This window comes from Strix uralensis, chromosome 3 (genome assembly GCF_047716275.1).
Source record: "Strix uralensis isolate ZFMK-TIS-50842 chromosome 3, bStrUra1, whole genome shotgun sequence".
In the NCBI taxonomy this organism is placed as follows: domain Eukaryota; kingdom Metazoa; phylum Chordata; class Aves; order Strigiformes; family Strigidae; genus Strix; species Strix uralensis.
The window spans coordinates 62,177,888-62,202,772 of record NC_133974.1 but is presented as its reverse complement, the minus strand read 5'-3'; the positions used below and the strand labels follow the sequence as shown (position 1 = coordinate 62,202,772).

General features: G+C 39.7%; 1 protein-coding gene across 7 annotated transcripts in view; it reads right to left on the bottom strand.

Moving 5' to 3' along the window:
* Positions 1-24,885, bottom strand: part of L3MBTL3 (L3MBTL histone methyl-lysine binding protein 3) — an 89,587-nt gene that overhangs the window by 41,171 nt on the left and 23,531 nt on the right. For all 7 annotated transcript variants that reach the window (XM_074862487.1, XM_074862490.1, XM_074862486.1 and 4 more), the window contains 8 exons: positions 21,530-21,689; positions 20,395-20,533; positions 19,063-19,147; positions 16,629-16,720; positions 12,821-12,925; positions 10,948-11,083; positions 5,325-5,416; positions 4,624-4,775 (listed from right to left, as the gene is read on the bottom strand). In XM_074862487.1, the coding sequence (XP_074718588.1) occupies positions 4,624-4,775; positions 5,325-5,416; positions 10,948-11,083; positions 12,821-12,925; positions 16,629-16,720; positions 19,063-19,147; positions 20,395-20,533; positions 21,530-21,689 (961 nt within the window). The remainder of the gene's footprint in view (positions 1-4,623; positions 4,776-5,324; positions 5,417-10,947; positions 11,084-12,820; positions 12,926-16,628; positions 16,721-19,062; positions 19,148-20,394; positions 20,534-21,529; positions 21,690-24,885) is intronic.

Here is a 24,885-nt window from a genome sequence, read left to right as displayed (position 1 = left end):
CGGGCCTTGGAGATGGAGGAAACTGAACAGTTGTCTAACTTGCTTGGTCTCTTGGAGGACCCTTCTGTTGTGGTGTTGCTGAGGGTTGAAGAACAACAGGTGCCAATTGCTCCCACAACAGTAGCAAGGGAGAAGGTTAATCGAGCCAGCTTGTGGACTGAAAGCCACCCAGTTAGACATTGTTGATCAAGGAAAATGGCCAGTGCTCTATCTTTCTATTGACTCATGGGTGGTGGCAAATGCCCTGTGGGGGTGGTTGCAGCAATGGAAGCAGAGCAACTGGCAGCACAGAGGCAAACCCATCTGGGCTGCCCCATTGTGGCAAGATACTGCTGCCCGGACAGAGGAGCTGGTTGCAAAAGTATGCCACACAGATGTCCACATACCTAAGAGTAGGGCCACTGCAGAACATCGAAACAACCACCAGGTGGATCAGGCTGCTAAGACTGAAGTGGCTTAGGTGGATTTGGACTGGCAGTGTGAGGGTAAATTATTTATAGCTCTGTGGGCCCATGACACCTCAGGCCATCAAGGAAGAGATGCAACATATAGGTGGGCTCACGACCGACGGGTGGACTTGACCATGGACACTATCGCACAGGTTATCCATGAATGTGAAATACATGCTGCCATCAAGCAAGCCAGGTGGTTAAAGCCTCTGTGGTATGGAGGACGATGGCTGAAATATAAATACGCTGAGCCCTGGACAGATTGACTATATCACACTCCCACAAACCCGTCAAGACAAGCACCGTGTGCTTACAATGATGGAAACAACCACCGAATGGCTGGAGACATATCCCGTGCCCCATGCCACCACCCAGAACACTATTCTGGGCCTTGAAAAGCAAGTCTTATGGCAACATGGCTCCCCAGAAAGAACTGAGTCAGACAACAGGACTCATTGCCAAAACAGCCTCATAGACACCTGTACCAAAGAGCATGGCATTGAGTGGGTGTATCACATGTCCTATCACACACCAGCCTCCAGGAAAATTGAATGTTACTATGGACTCCTAAAAACTACACTCAGAGCAATTGGGGGGGTGGGACCTTCAAACATCGGGATACACACTTAGCAAAAGCCACCCGGTTAGTTAACACTAGAGGATCTACCAGTCGAGCTGGCCTTGCCCAGTCAAAACTTCCACGTACTGTAGAAGGGGATAAAGTCTCTGTAGTGCACATGAAGAATATGTTAGGGAAGACAGTCTGGGTTAGTCCTGCCTTGGGGAAAGGCAAACCCATCTGCAGGATTGCTTTTGCTCAAGGACCTGGGTGCACTTGGTGGGTGATCTGGAAGGATGAGCAAGTTCAACGTGTACCTCAAGGGGATTTGATTTAGGGAGAGAGTAGCCACTGAATTAAACTGTATTATGTTAATTGCTAAATAACCCTGCCACTGTATGTCATCACTGCTACAGTCGCTATATGCCATATCAATGATATTACAGTAACAATCACCCAAATCTATGAAAGATGGACTTTGATGAAACCAAGCAAAGTGCAGCAGTGATGGAACTTGAACTGGCTTCAGCAACGGGCACCCAGCAAATTCCTCGAGATCGACATCTTCAATCCACAGACTGTGGGCATGGGCTGTGCCAAATACACGAACTCCGGATGCAGCATGCAACAATCCAGCACTACATACCAGCTCTCCTGCCCTGAAAGACTGTTACGACAGATGGAGCCCCAAGGTCATGGATTAAATGAACTCAATAGACACGTTAGAGGGATGGCCCATAGACTTAAGGGAATGATATCTGTGCGTGCATATACATATATATATGTGTGTGTATATATATATTTGGAAGACTGGAAAAATGGTGGTGATTAACTGGAAAGTGTAGGATCTGAGCATGACATAGATGGTATAGAATAACGGGTGGATAATGTCCTAGGTTCGGCTGGGCTAGAATTAATTTTCACAAGAAGATGGGAGGGGACACAGCTACGATAACTGACTCAAACTAGCCAAGGGGATATTCTATACCATATGACATCATGCTCAGTATATAAACTGGGGGAGTTGGCCAGGGTGGGCAGGAATCACAGCTCGGGAACAGGCTCGGCATTAGGTTTTGGGTGGTGAGCAACTGCAACTTCTGCATCACTCATTTTGTACATTCTTTCATTAGTATTACTGTTATTATTATTTCTTCTGTCCTTGTGTTGTCCTATTAAACTGTCCTTACCTCAACCCACGAGTTTTTACCTTTGTTTTCTGATTCTCCTATCCATCCCACTGGGGGGAGGAGTGGCCGTGTGGTGCTAAGCTGCCAGCTGGGCCTAAACCATGACACCAGGGTACTTATTTTCAACCATTAATGTATCTTCTAATGCTCAGGAAAAAGTCAGGAAGAGTATCTTCAGGCTGAAAGCCTGAAGCCTAAAAAGGCTTAGATGATGGTAACAAATTTCTGTTGCCTGAAGTCCAGTAAAATCAGTCAACTGTCTTTTAGTTATCCAAGAAGAGGAAAGAATTTTTAACCTCAATGAAAAAGTTCAATCTACTCAAATTAACTAAATCACAAAAGGTATACAGAAAAAAAAAAAAAAGTACTTGTTTGAAAATAATCAACTGCATACACTAAATACATCACTTCTCCTTCATTATAGTCCTGAGATTGAAACTTAACTGCAGGCACAGAGGAACTGTGAGGCTCCGCTCTGGGCAATCCCAACAGCACTCTTCATTTTTAGTTACAAACACTGGTTGGTAGATGTGAAACTTATGCACCTAACATATTTTAAGGCCCCTACAAACCTGGTATCTAAAATTAAAAACGTAAGTGGGATGCATTCAGGATGCATTTTCAGGCTCTCTTTTGGTCCAACATTCCGCTGCTATTTTCATTTGCTGTTCTTTTCTCCCATTTTCTTTCCTTCCTCCTCTATTCACTCTTGTTCTCAATGACAGCAATGTAGAGAGGTAGATCACGCCACTCAGAATTTAATTTCCATGCACAGTATTTCTGGAAACATCTTCTTGCTCCTTCCAGAAAGGTATTTTATGATCTTACCAAAAGAACAAATCTTCAGCTTGGCTTTGGTATAAATACAGCTCCAGCGATTTCTCAAACACCTATACATTTTCCACTTCAATTTTCCCTCATCCTTTAAGAAGGTATTATTTCATGTTCTACATATGAAATTCAGAAAACCCACTTCAGAATACTACGACTTCAAAAATATAAAGCCTGGTTATGTACTTAAAAACTGCTTTTCCCTCTTCTGAGAAGACTGGGGGACAAAACTCGTGCTGACATGGGAATATTAGCAAGCCTGAAATTCTGTGCACATCTGCTATACACAGTGCAATGTTTTAAGAGAGATACCTATGCTACCTCTGAACAAACTACAGGTTATACTGCATTGTGTTTGCCCTAAAAGCCTTGCTTAACTGCTGTTTTCATTATTAATGGCATAACTATTACTAGTGAGCATTCAAATATCAGGAAATTCAGAATACCTTTTCCCAGTCCCCGGTTTCCTGTTGCTTTGTAGAGGAAATATATGTTCTGTATTTCTTCTTCATGGAAATAATCACTGATCTTTCCGGTCTTTTGACTCATATGGCCTGTTATCTTGATATTCAGTTCTTGACTTCATTGAAATGCTGCTTCAACAATTTAGTTCTCCTACAGTTTATTCGTCATGTAACCCATACAATACATATTATTTCAAGAGATGGACTCCCAAAGTTTTGAAGTTACATAATAGTTTCACATTGTTCTCATTGATGTAGTGCTTAACCAGTCATCAAATACAGATGGAAGAAAATTTTCATTTATTTTTACAGGCTCAGCTGTACAAATAAGTTGCCACTGCTGAACCCAAGGTGTAGGTTTACAATGCTCTAATTGTTCTGCAGTAACTTGCTCTTCAAAGAGTGTAAGGTATATTACTTTGCTCTAGATGATCTGCCAAAAGAAGATGCAAGTGCAAATACAAACTCGCACTGTGACAGCCAAAGCCTGAATTTCCTTCAGGATCTTTATGTTCACAGTATGTAATTCTCCATCCACTGACTTTTCTATATAGCTACACAAAGCCCCTCAACCATACAAAATGCAGAAAGGTCATCTCTAACACAGGTCAGGATAGCAGGATCCAAATTTTCAGAGGAATGTAGAACACAAAAGACTAAAACCAGGTTTTGCTACTATCCTGATGCCTTTACAGAAGATGGCTAAGGTTCAGTCTGGACAACATAAGTGGATCAAGAACCTTATGAGAAAAAGCAGCCTTTCTTTCAATTTACAACTATATGCAAACCTAATTCCAAGTACAATTAGTCACATTATCATGATGCATATTCTTCAATAAAGATATCAACTTCAGAGATATTGTGGATTAATTTCTCATTTCAATTACACAACTTCAGATGCAGCAGCACACGTGAACACTCATTTAGCACAATCTCAAAATTTTTTATGTGCAATCTGACATGGGAAATTTGGTTCCTCCTGTCTGCCACTGAGACATGCTTTGGTGGCCACAATTACAAATCTAGCAAAAGTTGGTATGGTAACTGTATCAACAGTCTGGAAAGTATCACAGAAAACAGTGCTTAAAGCTAACACATTTCTGATATGTCTCACTAGGATACAAACATACCAGTAGTCGTAACTCTCATCCCAGTTGTCAAAATGAACCAGAAAACGATTGTCCACCATGTCTGTTACCGTAGCAACACAAATGAAAGTTGGGTTCTTCTTGTCTACGGCTTCCAGCTTCATCCCCACTCGAAATCCCGACGGAATGACTGTCTACATAGAGAAACACATTTAATTGAAGATAAAGACTATAAATCCAGAAATCTCCCCAGTGTTCACAATCAGTATATTCATGCCATTTCTAAGTTTCGCAATTAGCTGCCCCAGCAGAGTGGCAGCAGCCTAATTAGTTGACATGAGTGATGCTCAAACACAGAGACTTGTGTTTTTTGAAACAAAAAAAGCCCTAAACATGCTGCTGAAATTAAATGTGTTGGTTTTAACTCTGTCTTAGATAGTCTCTCTGAAAGACTGTGCTTGTTCCACAACATTACAGTGTGAGATACAGTACTAATAACAAGGCTTAACTTTCATTTAATATACCATTTCTGAATGTACCAGATCAGACGTTTAAACAGATTAGTAAAAAATTAATGGATCAGAATTGAAGAGGTGAACTGGAGACTGTTACTGAATTTGTTGTAAACATTTTTATCTTAAATTTCAGGTCTCAAGTCTGCCATCACTGAAATGTGCTGTCTCTCCCACACACATAAGCACATTAGCAACTTTCCATACCATTAGTAACAAGTGAGTACTTACTGCGTTCTGGTTTTCAAACAGTGATTTAGGAGCAGCTTGAGTCTTGCATGCCTTTAGGTACGAGGGCCAGCTGAATTCTTCTTCCTTATATCCTAAATGAGGGTCATAAAAGAAGGGCAAGAAATGATAGGCATGAGACACAAGGTGCATGCAGGTGATTGGATCATAATTGATGAAATTATTTTTTCCATTCCATTCTGAACTGTTTCTTACAACTTCAAAACTGAAAAGATGATGCACTGTTAACTATTTATTCTAATTTTATATCAACTACACTAGCAAAATTTACTTTAAAACTACTTATTAATTCTATCCCAATATGAACTCAACGAGTCTCTCAGGGAGCACTGGTTTGGATTATTAGAAATTTTAGAAGGACACACTTTAGAGGAGTTTCCAGAGTTCAAAAGAAGTTTATGAAGCTTTTCTGTTTTTATTTGAGCATCTGGTATTACAAAGAGGAATCATGTTCTTTTTTTAGGGCTGTCTGAGCTTCCTTACCAAAATGTCAAACTTTCTTAACACTAACTGAGCAAAATACTCTGCTCATTATTAGTTTCTTATAGTTGGCTAGGACTGACATTTGAACTGCTCCTAATCTTCACCTGGGAGGAAGAATAGTCATAAATAAAGCACTAGGCAAGAACTCAGGAGATTTCAGCTCAGTTTCAATTTTACCTTCAAAACAACCTGGGGAGTATTTGTTAGAAAATCACTGCTCTATCCCTGAACACCAACCTCGCAGTCCTGGCCATCAAGGGAACTGAAGGTCCTCAAGTGGCAGAACGTATGGGGAGCCTAGAAACTAAAATCTTAGTTCTACCAGGTACCAAAAATCAGTCTCAGTAAGATACCAGTTTTATACTATAATCTCCCTCCCTTCAAACAAATCTCTCCAAGTAGCACAGGCCACAAGTCACCCCAAGAAAAACACACCTTACCACCTCCCTACCTTGCAGGTACCAACCAACTTCCCCTTTGGTAGACTGATTGACACACACACAACCAACAAGCTCGGGGCAAGTGCTCTCCAGCTGCTTTTCCGCCTGTTGCTTCTAGTTCAGAAACAGCAAAGGGCCTACAGGTCCCAAACCTCTTCCCACTATGCCAGTCAGTCTAATAAAAAAAATTCCCTCCTCCTCCAGACTTTACTACGTCCTCAGGCTATCACTAATACAGCATGACCACTACTAGCTTTAAAACAAACTCCCTATGTTATATCAAAACAGTTGCTTACATCATCAATGACCCAGGATCCCTTATGTATTTACATATAAACTGTCCCCTGCATAGATGTCCCACATTTTTTATTCTATGCATACAGCACTTGGAAAGAAATCTGTATTTCTGTTGATAAGTTTGCCTCTTCTAGTTTCTTAAAGAAAAAATAAAATAATTCTTAGTATATTGAACTGCATAAAATAATTAGTAAGAAACCGTTTGTACTTTTAGCCTATAAAACAATGCTAAAAGTTGTAAACAAAGTCTTTTTCCTTTATTTGCCTGTTAAATAAGTTATAGGAACATCTATTTTAGTTCCTACGTTACAATGCAGTAAAACATGACCAAAACCACCACCAATTTCAGTGAATGACTGCCTTAACTACTGAAATGTGTCACTTCTTGACTATTTGAAGTGTTACTGAAGTACGCCACAGAAAACAGCTCTGTTTAACTTTCTGAGAATTTCATATTTCCCAAGGAACCACAAGTAAATAATCCTTTAAATTCACCTTTTCCACATCTGCCTTTCTCAGTTTTCATTTTAAATATCAGCTAACATAAATTAACCTCCCAGTCCAAACAATGATACTTTTCTTTATACTCCAATTGCCTCTTGTCTTGATACACTAGAGCTGTAGAACAGTTGAAATAACTTTTAAAGGAATGTGGTATTGAGGGTTTAATTTTCCCTTTGTAATTCTAGAGGATATTCAAACGTACCTCAAGGCTCACAGTCAACAACACAAAACTCCCACCTACTGCATGTATGATGGGATCAGGTACTGGTACTGGGACAAAGTCCGTGGAATAAAAATTGGTTTCAGTAGATTGGGAAACAGTTTCTGGACAGTGTGGGTCTTCCAGTCATCAAGTGAGAAAGGAAGATCTCTAGCTCTTACCTCATCTCTCAAAAAAGGACCAAAGGTGAATTTGGTTTACTCACTGTAGATATAGAACAGTATTCACTAACTAAAACTATGGGCTTTATTAATTTCCAGTCAATTTACAAACACATAATGTGAAGGCTAACAGGAATTATAGAACTCATTAAGTAGAATAGACTAGACTACTGTTGGGAGGGACCTACAACCATCACCTAGTCCAACTGCCTGACCAATTCAGGGCTGACCAAATTAAACCATGTTGTTAAGGTCATTGTCCAAATGCCTCTTAAAAACTGACAGGCTCAGGGCATCGACCACCTCTCTAGGAAGCCTGTTCCAGTGTTTGACCACCCTCTTGGTAAAGAAATGCTTCCCAATGTCCACTCTAAACCTCCCCATGCACAGTTTTGAACCATTCCCACACGTTCTATCACTGGATCCCAGGGAGAAGAGATCAGCATCTCCCTCTCCACGTCCCCTCCTCAGGAAGCTGTAGTGAGCAATGAGGTCACTCCTCAGCCTCCTTCTCTCCAAACTAGACAAGCCCAGAGTCCTCAGCCTCTCCTCCCAGGACATTCCTTCCACCCCTTTCACCAGCTTTGTTGCTCTCCTCTGGATGTATTCAAGGACCTCCACATCCTTCTTAAATTGTGAGGCCCAGAACTGCACACAGTACTCAAGGTGAGGCCGCACCAACACTGAATACAGTGGCATAATCACCTCTGTTGACCAGCTGGTTATGCTGTGTTGGATGCACCCCAGGATGCAGAGGTTTGCCCTCTTGGCTGCCAGGGCTCACTGCTGACTTCTACTGAGCCTACAGGTTTCACCTCCACGAGACAAAAAAGTGACCTTCTCTACCCACAGAATGAACAGCATCCTGAAACACCATCTTTTTTCTTCTAGTGAAGCCCAGTCTGGTTTTGCAGTTGTGCTCCCCTTTATCAGCTGGATGCCCAGTGGCAGCTGCCTGTTGCTTCTGCCGTCATGGGGATGGGGGACCCTCTGCCGTGAGGCCTGCCCTGCCCGGTGGCACCAAACCTTCTGTTTTAATAAACAAGGATACAAATATCTATCAGAAAACATCTATAACAATATTCTTTCTTTCTCGTGTCCCCCACAGTCCCCCTCCCCAGTCCTCTCCCATCACAATAAATAGCCTCCCATCCTTCACAAGGAAAGACTGACTTAGGCCTGTTTGGAAAGATACCCACTTTCAATCCTCTCAGAAAACAAGCAGTCAGTTACCAGGCTCCAAAATCTCCCAGGAGCATATGCTCCTTACAACCCCCTCCTGTGAAGCAGGTCAATTCTGCCCAAGCCTGCAGGAATGATTAACCAGGGCTGAACTACACAGAAAGATGTCAGGAGTGTCTGCTCCCTTCTCAGGCCACCAGGTTCCAAGTAGTTTACAGTTTGTACCATAAAGGTCATAAGTTTGCATTGTATCTGGAAAATGAATGGCTACTAATGCAAACCTTTGAGTTCTTCTGTGAGGTGGTATTCTATATAACATACCGTGCCCTATGTCATTAGTGGCATCACCTTTAGTGTATGATTTGAAATGGGCACTATTACTAAAATGTCATACCACAGTAACACAAGCAATCTGTCCAACCCAGTAAAAACACACAAAAAGCCCTCACAACTTAAGACTGGCATCTTCTCCCTCCCCTTGGAATAACAGAACTCCATAAATTTCAGTAAAACATAAGTAGTGAATGCCCTCCTGCTGAAAAACTAGAAAAAATATATTTAACTCATGAACAGCTGTTTGCCCTCAGCCTCCTTCCAACCCATGACTACCATGTTGCTTGTTCCTTCCCATTCCCCTTCCATCCCACATGCAAGCTAGGCTTGCACTGGGACAATGGAAGAAGTCCCACAAGGACTAGAGCAGGTTTCAGCAATCACACCATACCTCATCAATGATGAAATGGTTTACTGCAGAGGTGAAGTGACAGAGCCCAGCCATGGAAAGGGCAGAGCACTTTGCAGGTCTTGGATAAAAATACCAGAGAACAGTGTTGATATCCAAAACCAAGAATACGTCTTGGGGATGGTAGGATTACATAGCTGTACAGGATGACAATCACAACCCTGAGAATTACCATCATATATTCTCCTAATGTGTCTCCCTCAACACCTCTGATAGGCTCCATGACTTTCCTAAGTAAAAGACAATACTTTAGTATGGTGGGAAAAAAAAAATAAACACAGAAGAACAATCTTCCTGCCAACTTCAAACTAGAAGAGAAACTGAAGAAACTTTTCATGAAAGTTACTCAGAGACAGACAGTAGCTTTCCCCCAGCAGCGGTAATTTATTGTTAACAAAAGTTTAAGTTTTCAAAACCAGGCATTTAAGATGGAAAAGATGACAAACCTTAATCACAGTTATCAAACTTACTAAGCATGCTGTAACAACATCAGTAACTCTGTAACTGGGGACTACTCATTAGTTAGAGGTAACATTACTTCAGTGGAGGGCAACTTTCTGAGAAATTCTGATTTATGTTCAAGAAATTGCTGTTTCCACAGAGCCAGCTATACAGGGCTGTGCCCAATGAAAACTCCTGTGCTGGAGCGGCAGCACAGAGCACTCCTGCCCGTAGTCAGAGTGAGGCGCTCAGAAGAGCAGCACAAACTCCTCCAAGGCTCAGCTGCAGAAATGCCACCCTCTCCCACACTGACAAGCCCTCTGCCTGTAGCCTTACTCTCACCTTCCCCACCCTTGCAGTTACATCCACAGTTTTGTAATTTTCCATAATACATCCTCTTGACTTTGCACACTCACCATTTTGCAGTCTTTTGAAACCACATTATCTACCCTCACTCTGTATGTCCACCACATTCATTTATTGCTCACACGCCTGTCTTCAGGACTTGCTCTCTTCATCCCCACATATTCCCTTCCTACCCCAAAAGGGAGCCCATTTATTCCTTTTTTATGGTAGAGTTCAGTGCAGATGTACTCCATCTGCCAAAACGAAGGAGTTACATAATTTGAAATAGAATAATGAAGCAAGCAAATTACACATATTTCAACACATGTATACAATTTACATAAAGTATGTACAAATTATGCTTTCAGGCATAATTCTCCCTCCTTATCTGTTCTCTTTTGTCTCTATTTCAAGCTTACTCTTTGGGGCAAGAAGACAATCTTTATTAGTCTGTGCCAACACACGTACAATAATGATAATCAATATCTAGTAATGAAAATATCCTAAGACTTTCCACTAAAGGATTCTCAGCTGCCTGTGAAACCTCAGTTTAAGCATGCGTGTCACTAGTATGCTGTCATTTTGCTTGCAATAAGCATTCATCTGGGGTCTAGGTTTGTTGTTTAACTTTCTTTCCTAATGCCTTATGAACTGTGGTTCATTTTGTTTTCCTGTTTTCTTTGAATTTCCACTGAATAAAAAAAGTAGAATTTCAATCTCAAGATTTTAGCAAGACTTCAAGTAGAGTTTTGCCACGTTCAAAACACACACATTTCATACTAAACGATACCTTTAGGTGGATGAAGCTTGTGACCTGTTTTCTCACACCATCCAACAGGATGAATGTCTGAAGAATCAGCATTCACCCAGAAATCGTAACAATCTGGATATCCATCAAAATGGAGTCGTATTCTGTAACCACAAACCTAAAAGCAAGAATGTACAACATACAACACTATGTTTTAAGATGTTTGCCCTACACATAACAGCTTCCATTCAGTATTATGTATAACAGTGTGTTTTCAGTCAGCCTTTTACTTCTGCTCAAGCCAACACGATGAATAAATTCATTTGATAAAAAGGAAAGAATAAAAAAGCAAAGCTATTCTCTGAGTACCTTCTCTTCTGGTGAAAAGAATTAACTAAAAGCTGGATATTGCCATTAGGGTTCAAAAACTAGAAAACTGTACAACCCAACATCAGAATAAAACAGAAACCCTACAGAAGAGTACGAATACATCTGATACAATCATGGAAAAAGCACAGATAATGATGCTCTCAAGCTATCCTGATTAATCAATATGCAAGAGAACACTCAACAGTAACTATGTTCAACAGGCTCTCCAGAGAAATACTGAGAACTGCTATTGAAGATGAGAAGTCAGTGGAGGTATCCCCCAGAATGTCATTATTCCATGAAGTAATAAGTTAACCACCAAGAGAAAGAGAAGAACAGGACATAATCCGTCTCTCTGTACAAAAGTTCTCTGCATCTTCCTGAATGCCAAGAGTAGAGTTAACACAGCGCTGAGGGATATGGTGTAGCTGGGAACTGTCAATGTTAGGTTAATGGTTGGACTGGATGATCTTCAAGGTCTTTTCCAACCTAGATGATTCTGTGATTCTGTGAAATGCCGTAATTTTCCTGCAGTCATCAATGCCAATCTCTTGACATCAAGGTCACCCATATTTAATTTATACTCTGACATAAGTCAGATTCTGTGGAATTCAGGTCATCCTGCAGTAAAACATGACCCATCACCTAGTGCCAAGCACAAGGTACACAGGAAATACTCAACCACTGACACACCATCCACAAGAAAATGGAAGAGATACCCACAGAAATGGGAAATGACTATGGACCATGAAGAGATCCAGAAATGGGAACACAAAAGCCTATGCTATTAACATATAAACTGCAAAATTACAGCTGCCTAGAATACCAGTGATACACAGCAGAGTACCTACCTACTCCTGTTTCCCCATTTTAATTCACAAAACCAAACGAAAAAAGGATCCTTGGTAAAACTGTGTAAAAACTAATGTTTGAAACTAATGTTTCAAACTATGTTTGAAAGACAAAAAACGTAACTGAGAAACAGGTTCTCATTTATGCTATTAAAAGCAAAGAAGCTACTCATCAGAAAAGCTATTTCATAAACTGCAGCAAAAAGACAAACTGAGTTTATATTGTATACTAACTTGTAGAAGTTGCCAATACAGGCAATTTCTGAGGCCAACAGCCTGAAAAAACTGTAGCACGACTGCAACGCAAAAAAGTGTTAGGTAATTGTGTCAGTGAATGGAGCAACTGTAAATACCATCAAACTTCTATAAAACTGCTATATATCAGTTGTCATGTTTTCTCTATTTTCTCTTTTAAATATAGATTTAAACCACAGGATTACAGAAAAAACACACATCACCCAACTAGTGCAATACTGTTTTCTCTAGCTGCTATATTAAATATATGTAAATAGCCACTGCTGCATGGCACTGGATATAGTCTTTACATGTCTGTCAGTGTTATTAATTTTAAAGCCATCTTCCTACATATAGTGTCTGTCTGCTTGTCAGGGAAGAGTGAGCACTTCCGGTTGCTGCTGTTTCAGCTCAGTCTCTCCTGTAATCCCACGCCATGGCTGCTCACAGCCTCTACTTACCTCAGCCACCGTGAGAACACAGTATATTGACTGGTGCTCGGGATCCACACCCTCCAGTTTCATCCCTACTTTGAATCCGTTTTTGTTGTATGGGAAAGATTGATACTGCAACGGAAAAGAACAGTTTCAGTACTTCTGAAAGTATACCAGAGAAAGACAGAATATCTTTATAAGGAAAAGAACAATGATAATTTATTATTCATGTTTCTGAAATAATTAATAAATCACTTTAAAAGAAGTTTCACATTTTTAAAAACACACAGTGGAAAAGATAAATTGATGATTGTTCGAAAAAAACGTTGATACTAGAATGACTTAAAACTTGGAGAGTACATAAGAAAATTATAAAGAATTAGCAAAAAAGGTAATCAAGGAAAAAAAGATGACATGATTTGACCTCAACTTTTTCACTAATTGTCAACAAAACATTTTAACAATGTAATTATATTTCAGCCTGTACACTGACTCTTTGACACCCTCCTGGCGGTCATCATTCCTATAATAACCACAACAATTATGCTCTATTTTGCCTTTTCACTTCTACATCTCAGGCCATCAAAGATGAACTGTAAGGCAGAAATCTGAAACAACTGTATACAGGATAGCCTCTTTGATGTAATTTTCTCGTTTATATGTTGAGTCCAGATTAGCTGTTTTTCCAGGAATATTTTTACATCACAGGAACATGACTACCCTTATATCACATTACAACGAACCCAGAACATCTTACAAAAAACAGAAAGTGAAAACAAGGCTAAGCAGAACACATGTTTTCAATCAGAAGGCATCAGCGTCCCCTGTATCATGCCCTCTGTTAAAGGAGGAATCCTCCTGAAGGATTTTCTACAGGTTAACAAATTCACAGCCAGACAGTTTTTGTGTCTCAAATGGTTACAGACAAAACGCAGGAGAAGCATCTTATGTGCTCCCCCTTCCTTCCGTTCCTGTCTAAAAGTCACACGTGCTCCCAAGCCAACTGCAGGACCTCTGCAACCAATGGAAAGAGAAGGGTACCAAGGTAGGTACTCAGAGAGGTCTCACCTACTCCGAAGGAAGCGAATCCTCTCTTCGGTGGTTTTGGCTGCAACTGATATAACTGTATATTAAACCCAGGATTAAAAAATGCAGTGCATGGCACAAGAGCAGGAATATACAGTCAAGGGGAAGGGAAATGGAGAACCAGACCAGTTTAAAGCAGCCTAAAGTGGCCAGCTAATAGATGTCTAACCACAGCTGTAAGTCCCTATCCAAAACTAGCTTACATCATTTTGCAGATCTCAGTTAAGGGATCAGAGTATCTGACTGCAGTACCTGCATTTGAAAAGTTATCATCCTAACATCACCACACTTAGCATATTTATTATCAAAGAAAGTTTAATAAAGTTACACTATGCATAATTCTAGATACTTCCTCAAGAGGAATGTAAAAGCAAAGTATTTTTTTTTAATCAATAAACTGAAATTTTTAAAGTTCATCTTGGTGCACAGACTTGCAGTTAATGCCATCTATTTCATAAATAACTCACAGATAAAAAACCTCAGTGGAAAACTGAAATGCTAGAAATACTGACACACTGAGAAACAGCGGCCAAAAATGTAACTGAGATTTTGCAAAAGCAAGCACAAATAAAATTACAAAGAAAGGAAACTATTAAAATGTCACAGATCTGTTTATTCTTTATTATAATAACCATTTCTGTACAAACACTACAAAATTCTACAAACAATACACTAAAAATTAAGCAATTATCACACAGGTATATCCTGAAATTTAAGACATGAATTATTGACTATTCTTCCCATTGTTAAATCTAAAACTTCTGAGGCAACACAATCTTTAGTTTGGTTTCTGTTACAGCAAAATAACTGGCAACTTTTAGAAGACCGATAACTTTAATAATATCTAACAGATTTCAATTTTGTGCATTATTCTCAATATATCACCCAGGGTAAAACTATGACAAACTTAGTACTCACATATTATCTTTCCAACAAACATTTAAAGACACTTTGTTAAGGAGAGGTACAAGAACGAAGTAAGAGTAAAGGTAAAAGGAGTCAGCAAATGAGCAGATGGCAGTCTGAGGATTAAAAATGTTTATGTATAGTCCAAGAACGTAGACAAAACCCAAAAGATTACCTCAGGGGACTTGTGAGATTGAAAAAAAACAAAATTCAAGGGCCAATATTGCCCTTACTGGAGCAATAACAGCTTGTCAGTCACAGCCTAGAAATGGCTCTAAGATTTAAGTACCAGGAAGTGGCAAGGACTCTCCGTTATCCTGACCATTCCTAACTAAGGGTACGAAAAGCCTTCATGAAAAGCACTCCTTATGAACTGGAAAAATAAGAGAAAAAAACCAGTAATTCTCACAATCCAAACAGAAATCAAGGATTCAAAATCAGTAGGGATGTTTGGGTTTTGGTTTTTAACCTTACTGTTCCCATGGCCTGCTTGTCCACCTGTAAAATGGAGAAATATTACCTGGCCACTTCTGAGTGTTATTTAGAAATCTCTCTCCACTACAAGCTTTAAATACTGCACACTAAATAAAATCCTAGAGTTACCAGAGGGTTAAAGACTTCAAAAGAAAATATTAAGTAAGACGCACTGCATGAGAAAAGTACACTGCATACAAAAATAAAGGAAACAGTACGTCTTCATGTAACTCCAGATTTTACCACCATGTGCAGTGCCCAGAAAGGCTGGTATATACCTGTGTGCCTCAAGAGCATTTCATGGAACTTCAGACAGGCAGAGCAACACGTTGTAAATCTACCTTCCAAACAGAGACACTACTTATCCAGATTTTTTTCTTGTTAATTTTTCAACCAGTATATAGCATAGGGGGATATAAATAAGGATGATTGGGTAACTGTTGTTCTCGCACCTACAAATCTATGGATTCTGTTCATCACAATCCTAGTTCATTACTTTGTACCTCAGTAATGTCTAAAAGCACCAATTAAACGTCAGCATCACATGCACATGTAAGCTGAAAAGATAATCCCTGCACAAAAGATTTAATAGTTGGAAGTATAAAGCAAACAGTAAGAAATGAATGCAAGAAACAGACTACAAGTAAGAACAGAATTATCAAAAAATAATACTGGATATACATAGCAGAAGTACAGCAGCTGAGACATGTTCACATGTTTTGCCAGGTTTTCAAGAGAAGAGAACAGCATGGAAGCTTTGTGGATTTGCATACAGCACTCTCTTCCAAGCAAGAGAGACAGAACTAGAGAAAGCACTGAAATGACAAATGACAAAGACTACCACAGCAGGCAAAGGACAAGCAAGAGATGATGATGTGACATCCAATCAGATGGCAGGCAAAACGGGAACAAGCCAAACTAGTATCTGATGTAGTAACAAAATATCTTGTCAGCAGGAACTGCAAAAAGACAGGCAATATAATCAAAGCAACAAGCCAAAAGATGACCTTTGTACCACCTTTCTAAACATGTTTGAAGAGAATGATATGGCATGAAAAAATGAGGGTATGTATCAGATTCAGAGAGCAGAAAGAAAGGCTAGAACTTGCAGATTTTGGAAAAGTATCTGCTTTCTGTAGTCTCAGTTGACAGCATTCATCTACAACTACAGAATTCTCTGAAAAAGCAGAGAAAGATAGCTAATTTCACATGTTCTGACTATCTTGACAATTGCTGATGGATAGCATTATTTTACTCATGTAGGTTTTCCCCCAGAGAAGTGTAAAATCTTCAATTATTTTTTTAAATTGATTTCCTGGAGATTTCATGATCTTAGGTGGTTGACTGATTTAACTACAGAAGGCCATACCTCTTTAAAAAGCTTGGTAGGTACTGCAATGGCCTTTTCTTCCTCCAGATAGGATGCCCAACACCATGCTTGCCTTCCTTTAGAGGGTACAGCTGTAGAGAATCACACAATAGCAAAAGAATTCTGTAACTGTTAACTTCTCAAGAAAAAAAACAAAACAACACTTTGAAGTTTATAATATACCTATCTCAAATCTACATTTATTATTTATTTCTCAGGACTAATGTCAGGAAAAGAAGTAGCTCTATAGCTTTAATGGCACCAGGAACATGAAGGTTCCTGGTTTGTATGGAAAGGTTTCCAGCAGTTCAGATCTTGATTAGTAACAAGAAAAAGCTCTTTCACGTAACAAGAACAACTTAAATATCTTGCCTCCTCTCCCTTTTCCCTTATTGCTCATAAGAAGCATTATGACATACAATTTTCAAATGTATAAAAAGATCAGTTCAAATCACAAAGTAGCTCAATATTTAAAAGTCTTTTTTCCGATAATTTCTTTTCCTGGAAAGCATTTTCAACTGGATAGCACTTGTGACATGTTTTTTTTAATCACGGTTGAAATACTTTATTCTTTAACAGTATACAGAATGTTTCTAACCTACTCCATCACTTTGTAGTTTGATGTTTTTGGTTGGAGAGGCAGTGATTTAACAGTAATTTCTCCAAGCCAGCAAAACTGTCACCAGTGATTTTTTTCCCCCATCATGTCATTAGCATATGACAGAAACCTCCAGCTTCAGGTTTTTTCATATAGTATGAACCCTCACATACACTTGCATAGTAATTGTAATACTGGCTACTGTCCATCCTAGTATTGGCTACAGTCACATCAGTGAGTAACAGTTTTTAGGCCTTGAAAATAAGGCACTAACTGCACTAGCAAAAGCCAGGAACTACAAAAACAGATGGCTTGTGAGGCTGGCCATGTATCTTATCTACTTTCATACACCTCCACTCTGCTCTACTGATCTTCACCTAAAATGCCTCCTCTGCACATGCAGCTTAGCATTTCAGACCATAAGCTCATGCTGCCAGGAGGATTCCTCACAGTCTATGGTATAATTCTGGCGCGATTCTCCTGACTGTAGGCTACTCACAAGAGAAATTAGTCCTTTAAGTAACAGTCTGGCTAAGCATATTTATGATTAAAATACGAACGATAACAACAGCAATGTCAAACTTGCCCGAAGAAAGCTGATAATGTAACCAAAAGATAACAAATTTCAGAATGAGAAATTGCTCAACGCTACTAAAGCACATTCATTTTATTTGTGATTTACCCAGTTTTTATGTATTCCATTTAAGAGATGTGTTGCTCAGCACAACAATGCAGAGTTATGTGCTTGGTTCTGAATATAAATTGGTCTTTTATACCAAGTCTCTTGTGCTGAACTGACGTTTTTCCAAATGAAAAAAACAAAAAAACAAAAAAAAACAGAAGAAATCTGTACAGCTCATTCTGTCAGTGGACAGCAGTGATTTTCATAGAGCACTGGCTTTGTGTCTGTATTTCACACACTTCTTATCACCTCTGCTTTGAAAACAATTGTAGAAATGATATTACTGTAGAAATGATATTTAAATTTCAGGAGTAATTCTATCTCAGGAGGGGGATCTTCCATAACTTTTATGTGTTGCATCTTCAATCAGTATTTCATCTGCCTAGTGTGCAGCAGAGTTACTTGGAGCTCTGTGCTGATTAGGGGCCCAGCAACTTCTGGTAATGGCTCCCAGTCTACCACAAGAAATGCTTTGGAGGGCAAGATGTAGGTTTGTGCTTGGTGTACCACTGAGTTGTAATAGCTGTTGATTCTCTGATTCTTTCTGAAAGTATCTATCATACAAATAGCTTGAAAAAACAACACTCATTTAAAATATGTTTTATTATGCCGCTTGATGCAGCGTATGTCCCTTTGGACTGATTACAGCAATTATTCATAAACAGTTCCATAAATGTGTCTATTTCCAGCACACACTGTAGATACAAAATTGATCCCCAAGGAAACAAAAGTAAACCTTCACTTCTGTTTCATACATGTCTTTCAACATCTGGGAACTCAACAGGCCTGATTCCCTCTTAATACCAGCACTCTTTAGAGGGATGAAAAAAAGCCCTAAAATGTGCATCAATTACCTTTACACTCGCTATACCCTCTTCTATGCTGCCTGACATATATAAACTGGCTCTTTGTAAAAGGTAATCAATCTCCAAGTGATGGATTTTTTCCCAGTTTTCACTTGGTTCTCTCAGTTCTTCAATCCTTAAAACTTAATTGCTATGAATAACACTGACACCCTCTTTGTACACAATTGAAAAAAAATGTATTCGATAGGGAATACAAATTCAGTGAAAAAATGCTGACAATTCACAATAAGACATGGATATTACCTAAATAATTGATATTTGAGATTTTTGTTTCATAATCTAACTTACTTTGTTTCAAAACTGTTATTTCCCCTTTTCTTTTTCTCCTGGCTCTCTGTGAGACTCTCAAGATCCTTCCTTCAGGTTTGTCCTCCTAAATTAAAAAAAAGAGTACAGTAACCTCATTAGTTCAGAAGTCTAGTACAGTAAAAATGGAGACATTCAAGGTTTAACGGTGACTTCACTGGAATGGGTACTGACATAGCTCTCTGCTATCTCAAACAAACCTGCAGATGTCTAATAAAAACAAAGCAAGCCATCAGTGACAAATCACAGCAAACACAGTAAAAATGACAGACAGAAGGACTCTCAACACCCAGCACTCAGCCAGCCAGTCTTGTCTAAGCCAGGGACAGATCATGAAGCCTTCAGCAGGCCTGGCTGAGCCAGAGATAAATAGCACTATCTTTGATATGTTCATGCTTCCAAAATAATTTAAAGGAAAACCTCTCACAGCTTTAGTCTACTTTTTTCAAATGTGCGATTGCTTTACTATATATAAAATGGCACTGATCCTTTTTATTTATTTCATTGTTTGCATATTAACAGTTTTGTTAACACCTGAATAGCTGAAGAGTAAGTACTCATTTGGGAGAGCAGATGCATGAGGGCAAAGAAGGTGTCCCCTGAGTTTTACTAAGATACGGCTATACAGAGAGCTACAAATTCCCTTCTGACAACTCTAGTGTCTTCAGCCTTTTGACAATTCAGCAGTTACAGATTACTCTCCTTCTCCCTCAAAACTACGCTCCTCTCAGGAGTGTCACAGTTATTGGGAAGAAAACAAATATTATAGAAAAACAAACATTATGGGAAGGCACTGAAAAAAACAAAAGGTGCTCCAAAGCACATTACACTGCCTCACAAAACAAAACCAAATCTTTACCTATGATTTCCTAAAGGCAAATTACACTAAGAAAATCAAAAGTATTCTCTTCTTATCTGTAATGTAGCTTTCTTTGTAAATAAATTATTCGTCTATAGTCATTTATTCATGTGCAGAATAACAAAGTAACAGGTGTTGGGAAATACGTACTCCTATTTTTCTATGCTGAAGACATAGCAAGTCTAGGTTAGTATCATTTTTCCTTAAAATTCTTTTTGTTCTGTTCTTAAAAAAGGAGGGAAAAGAGATAAAAAACCAGCTCTTATGAGTTCATTGTCATAATTACAATTTACTGATGAGGCATAATTAAATTGGTAAGTGAACCCACTACTTATTATGGCTCTAAGAGTGATGCTGTCACTTCTTTTTGTAGACTGATGGAGTTACTGACATAGCAATATAAGGCAAAACTCCCATGAAATACTTGCAGGAATGGGTTTATGATGCATACTAACAGTTTCATCGGGATTCTCTTTCTTCTCCCCATTATCCCTGGATTCTTCTTTGAGAGGTAACTTTGCTTTTCTTTTACGAATGCCTTTGGAATCATCTTCCCCATTGCATTCCACACTGGGCTTTTCCTCCTTTGGTTCTCTAGTACAAGAGTAACACAATGACACAAAGCCAATATTATTTCACTTCTCATGTTCATAAAACAAGTAAAAAATGAATAAATCTGAAGGTCAAGTGTTTGTAGGTCCCAGGGTATTATACCAAATGCATACTTAGAAATACTGCTGAAAATTACATCTGTCAAAAGAATCAATCTGAAAGACACACAATAGCAACCGCAAAAGGAAAGCTGTCAGCTTTTGCTGAACAAGTTCTGCATGTTTTAAACAGTGTGTCTTTTCCCATGTACCATCAAGTCTCACAAAGAAGCAAACTGTGAAATGTTTAGGACTCCTTTACAGAAAGGAAAGAAGAGGTAATTGTTATTTAATCCAATTGGAGAAAGCTGGTATGTGACTGTACAAATTGCTATCAAGCAATCAGAACAGAAAATTCTAAAGCAATTAGCTAAAAATGAAGAAAAATGCACAAAATCATAGATGTTAAAAACTGCCATAATGCAGTAATATGCAATACAGAATGGACATACTAACACAAACCTTCTTTTATGATGAGATGAACAGCACTAGCTGAAAGAAAAGGAACTGATAGACTCCAGCATGCTCGTGTTTTCACTCGCTGCCATCTATAACACAGCTCTTGCACTTAATTATAATTAACTTACCACACCAACCATCTCACTACTGATTATCTTAATTTCAGTGATTATGAAACAGGGTGGGAGTCTGACACTGATTCATCCATCCCATAGACTGTTTTATCACTTGCATCTGACAGCAGAACACAGCACACTGAACAAAAAAGACTGCCTTCAACATCAGTGTTAGACAAAACCAAACATTGTTAATGCATTTACATGAAAACAGTAAAAGAACATCATAAACCAATGGAGAGCTACCAAGACATGGCTGCTTAGTATCTCCCTTTGGCCCACCATTAATGTTTTATCCCACCACTTTTATCTCAAGCTGCATTTACGCCAAATTCTTTGTTTCTATGCTTTATAGAAGCACCTACTTGTTTTTTACTTGCTGGGCACATTTCTGGCTGCAAAATTTCCCTTCAGGAACAAATTCTTCTACGGTACCATAGCGGTAACAGTTTTCACAGAAAACAAGTCCATCCATTTTTGCAGTTTCCTTCAACCTTGTGGGTATCCCTGTCTTTTCTGAAAAGGCTGCACAATGAAAAAAGTAACTTCACTTAGAGGTGATACATTTCCAACCATCCTCAGCAGGCTTTGCCAAGCAAACAGAAAAACAGAAATCACATCACTCTTGTTAGAATGAAGAACTGGGAGTTAGTGCCTCTATGGGGTCCATATTCCTGACAAACAAGTTGGGTTTTCATATTGCAACACGAGAGAGGAATACACCTAATTCATGCTCCTGTCATCAGTGGCACATCGACACTGCTTTATGTGGCTACTTGTGGAAGGAGTGAATTTTGTGACAGGCACCACACCGACTGCCCAGAGTCATGACTGCATGGAGTCCATCACCTCATCTCCTGCTGACATGCCTCATTTTTGACCTATATATAGGGTCATTTGGGAAAAAGGTTGGGGGGGCGTTATCTTTCAACAGGTGAATGTATTTCTGGAAGTAAATCACTGACTACATTCTACAGTCTCTCACAGCAGCAGCTATTGCTCAACCTGAGGTCTACCAGAAGTAAAAAAATCACTACTTAGTAACAAAGAAATTTTCAAATACTAAGTTACCCACTCATCCTAAGCTACAATTTCCTCACAAGAGGCGTGTAGCCTAGGAGAGGATGCCCTTTCTTTCACTCACAGGCAAGTATGAAGCACTGTCAAGTTCTCCAGCTTCTAGAGCAGGTCACTGACTTTGCACCCCTCTAAAAGGCAAATTTCAAGTCACAAACTATTTCTTTTGCTTGAGCACTGTACTGTCTTTGAAAGTGGAATCAAATGAACTCTTGTGTGCAGACTATCTCCACTAGAATATTTAATTTATGTGCTATATATACACTTCAGCATCATTAGTGGTTCAAAACAACTGTTTCCTCTCACAATAGAGAATTTTAGCAGTATTTTTATTTTTTGGGACCAATAAATTACTGAAGAACAGCGTAAGGTAGTAGTAGCATGCTTACTTGGTATGTTTATGTGTCCATAAACACACTTTAACTCAGTAGCAACATTTTAGAGTTTTTTTAGGTTTACCAGACTGTAGGGGATGAAGTTGTATACTTTACTGTAGATAGCTGTGATCTCTCAGTCTAAGGAGAGTCTAAGTACCTGTTGTGCTACTATGCCATCACACTGTTGTCACTCTCATCACAGATTTGAATCTTGAATAACTACCACTGCCTTGGAGACAGACATACAGAACAGAGTAGCTGTGGTCTGAAGCTTCAGACCTCACAGCTGAGGCTCAAACTACACTCTCACTGGTGTGAAAGTTTCACCTATTCATAAAAGTCACATGACAATTAAGACTTAACGGTGGGGGACTAGCAAAGGAAAACTTTCACTGACTTTGCTTATCCTGCTTATACTGATGATTATTACACCAAAATTTTGAAGTCTGCTTTTCAAAGGACTTACAGAATGCATAGTTTAAAAGAAAATTGATAAAATATCAACAAGGAAAAAGAACTAGGTACTTGTAAGCAATCACAAAACCAGTTGCGATATTCTCTTTCGCACTACTCCATCATTGCTGGAGTCAGTGTATCAAGATTTCGATCAAGTGTACGAAGATTGAGAAGTCGTGGCAGACTGGTGAAGTTCCTGCTGACTAGAAAAGGGGAAACATAAACCTCATTTTTAAAAAAGGATATAAAAAAGAATCAGGGAACTATAGGACCGTCAGTCTCACCTCTGTACCTGGCAAGATCATGGAGCGGATCCTCCTGGAAACTATGCTAGGGCACATGGAAAATAAGGAGGTGATTGGTGACAGCCAGCATGGCTTCACTAAGGGCAAATCATGTCTGACAAATTTGGTGGCCTTCTACAGTGGGGTTACAGCACTGGCGGATAAGGGAAAAGCAACTGACATCATCTACCTGGACTTGTGCAAAGCATTTCACGCTGTCCCGCATGACATCCTTGTCTCTAAATTGGAGTGACACGGATTTTACAGATGGACCACTTGGTGGATAAGGAATTGGCTGGGTGGTTGCACTCAAAGAGTTGCGGTCAACAGCTCGATGTCCAAGTGGAGAGCAATGATGAGTGGCATTCCTCAGGGTCAGTGTTGGGACTGGCGCTGTTTAACATCTTTGTTGGTGACATGGACAGTGGGATTCAGTGCACCCTCAGCAAGTTTGCTGATGACACCAATCTGTGTGGTCCGGTCAACACGCTGGAGGGAAGGGAGATGCCATCCAGAGGACCTGGACAGGCTGGAGAGATGGGCCTGTGCGAACCTCATGAAGTTCAACAAGGCCAAGTGCAAGGTCCTGCATATGGGTCAGGGCAATGCCAAGCACAAATATAGGCTGGGCAATGACTGGATTGAGAGCAGCCCTGTGGAGAAGGACTTGGGGGTATTAGTGGATGGAAAACTGACTATGAGCCAGCAACGTGTGCTCATCGCCCAGAAAGCCAACTGTATCCTGGGCTGCATCAAGAGAACTGTGGCCAGCAGGTTGAGAGAGGGGATTATTCCCCTCTACTCCACCCTTGTGAGACCCCACCTGGAGTACTATGCTCAACTCTGGGGCCCCAAAAATAGGAAGAAAATGGACCTGCTCGAGCGGGTCCAGAGGAGGGCCACGAGGATAATCAGGGGGCTGGAGCACCTCCCTTACGAGGACACGCTGAGAGAGTTGGGGTTATTCAGCCTGGAGAAGAGAAGGCTCCAGGAAGACCTTATAGCAGCCTTCCAGTACTTAAAGGGGGTCTACAGGAAAGGTGGGGAGGGACTTTTTATCAGGGAGTGTAGTGATAGGATGAGAGGTAACAGTTTTAAACTGAAAGAGGGTAGATTTAGATTAGATATAAGGAAGAAATTATTTCCTGTGAGGGTGGTGAGGCACTGAAACAGGTTGCCCAGAGAAGTTGTGGCTGCCCCCTCCCTGGAAGTGTTCAAGGCCAGGTTGGATGGGGCTTTGAGCAACCTGGTCTAGTGGAAGGTGTCTCTGCCCGTGGCAGGGGGGTTGGAACTGGATGATCCTTAAGGTCCCTTCCAACCCAAACCATTCTATGATTCTATGATTCTCTGACTCTATGATTTTCAGAATTTATGACCATGTAAACAAACTTTCCTTGAACTAAAAAGGTGCTTCTTTACATCAGTATTTTAAATCCAGGAAAGACCTTATTTGGTAGCCAGATACTACAACTATTAGAATTTTATAATTCAAGATAAATTTAAATGGTTACTACATACTAATTTTAC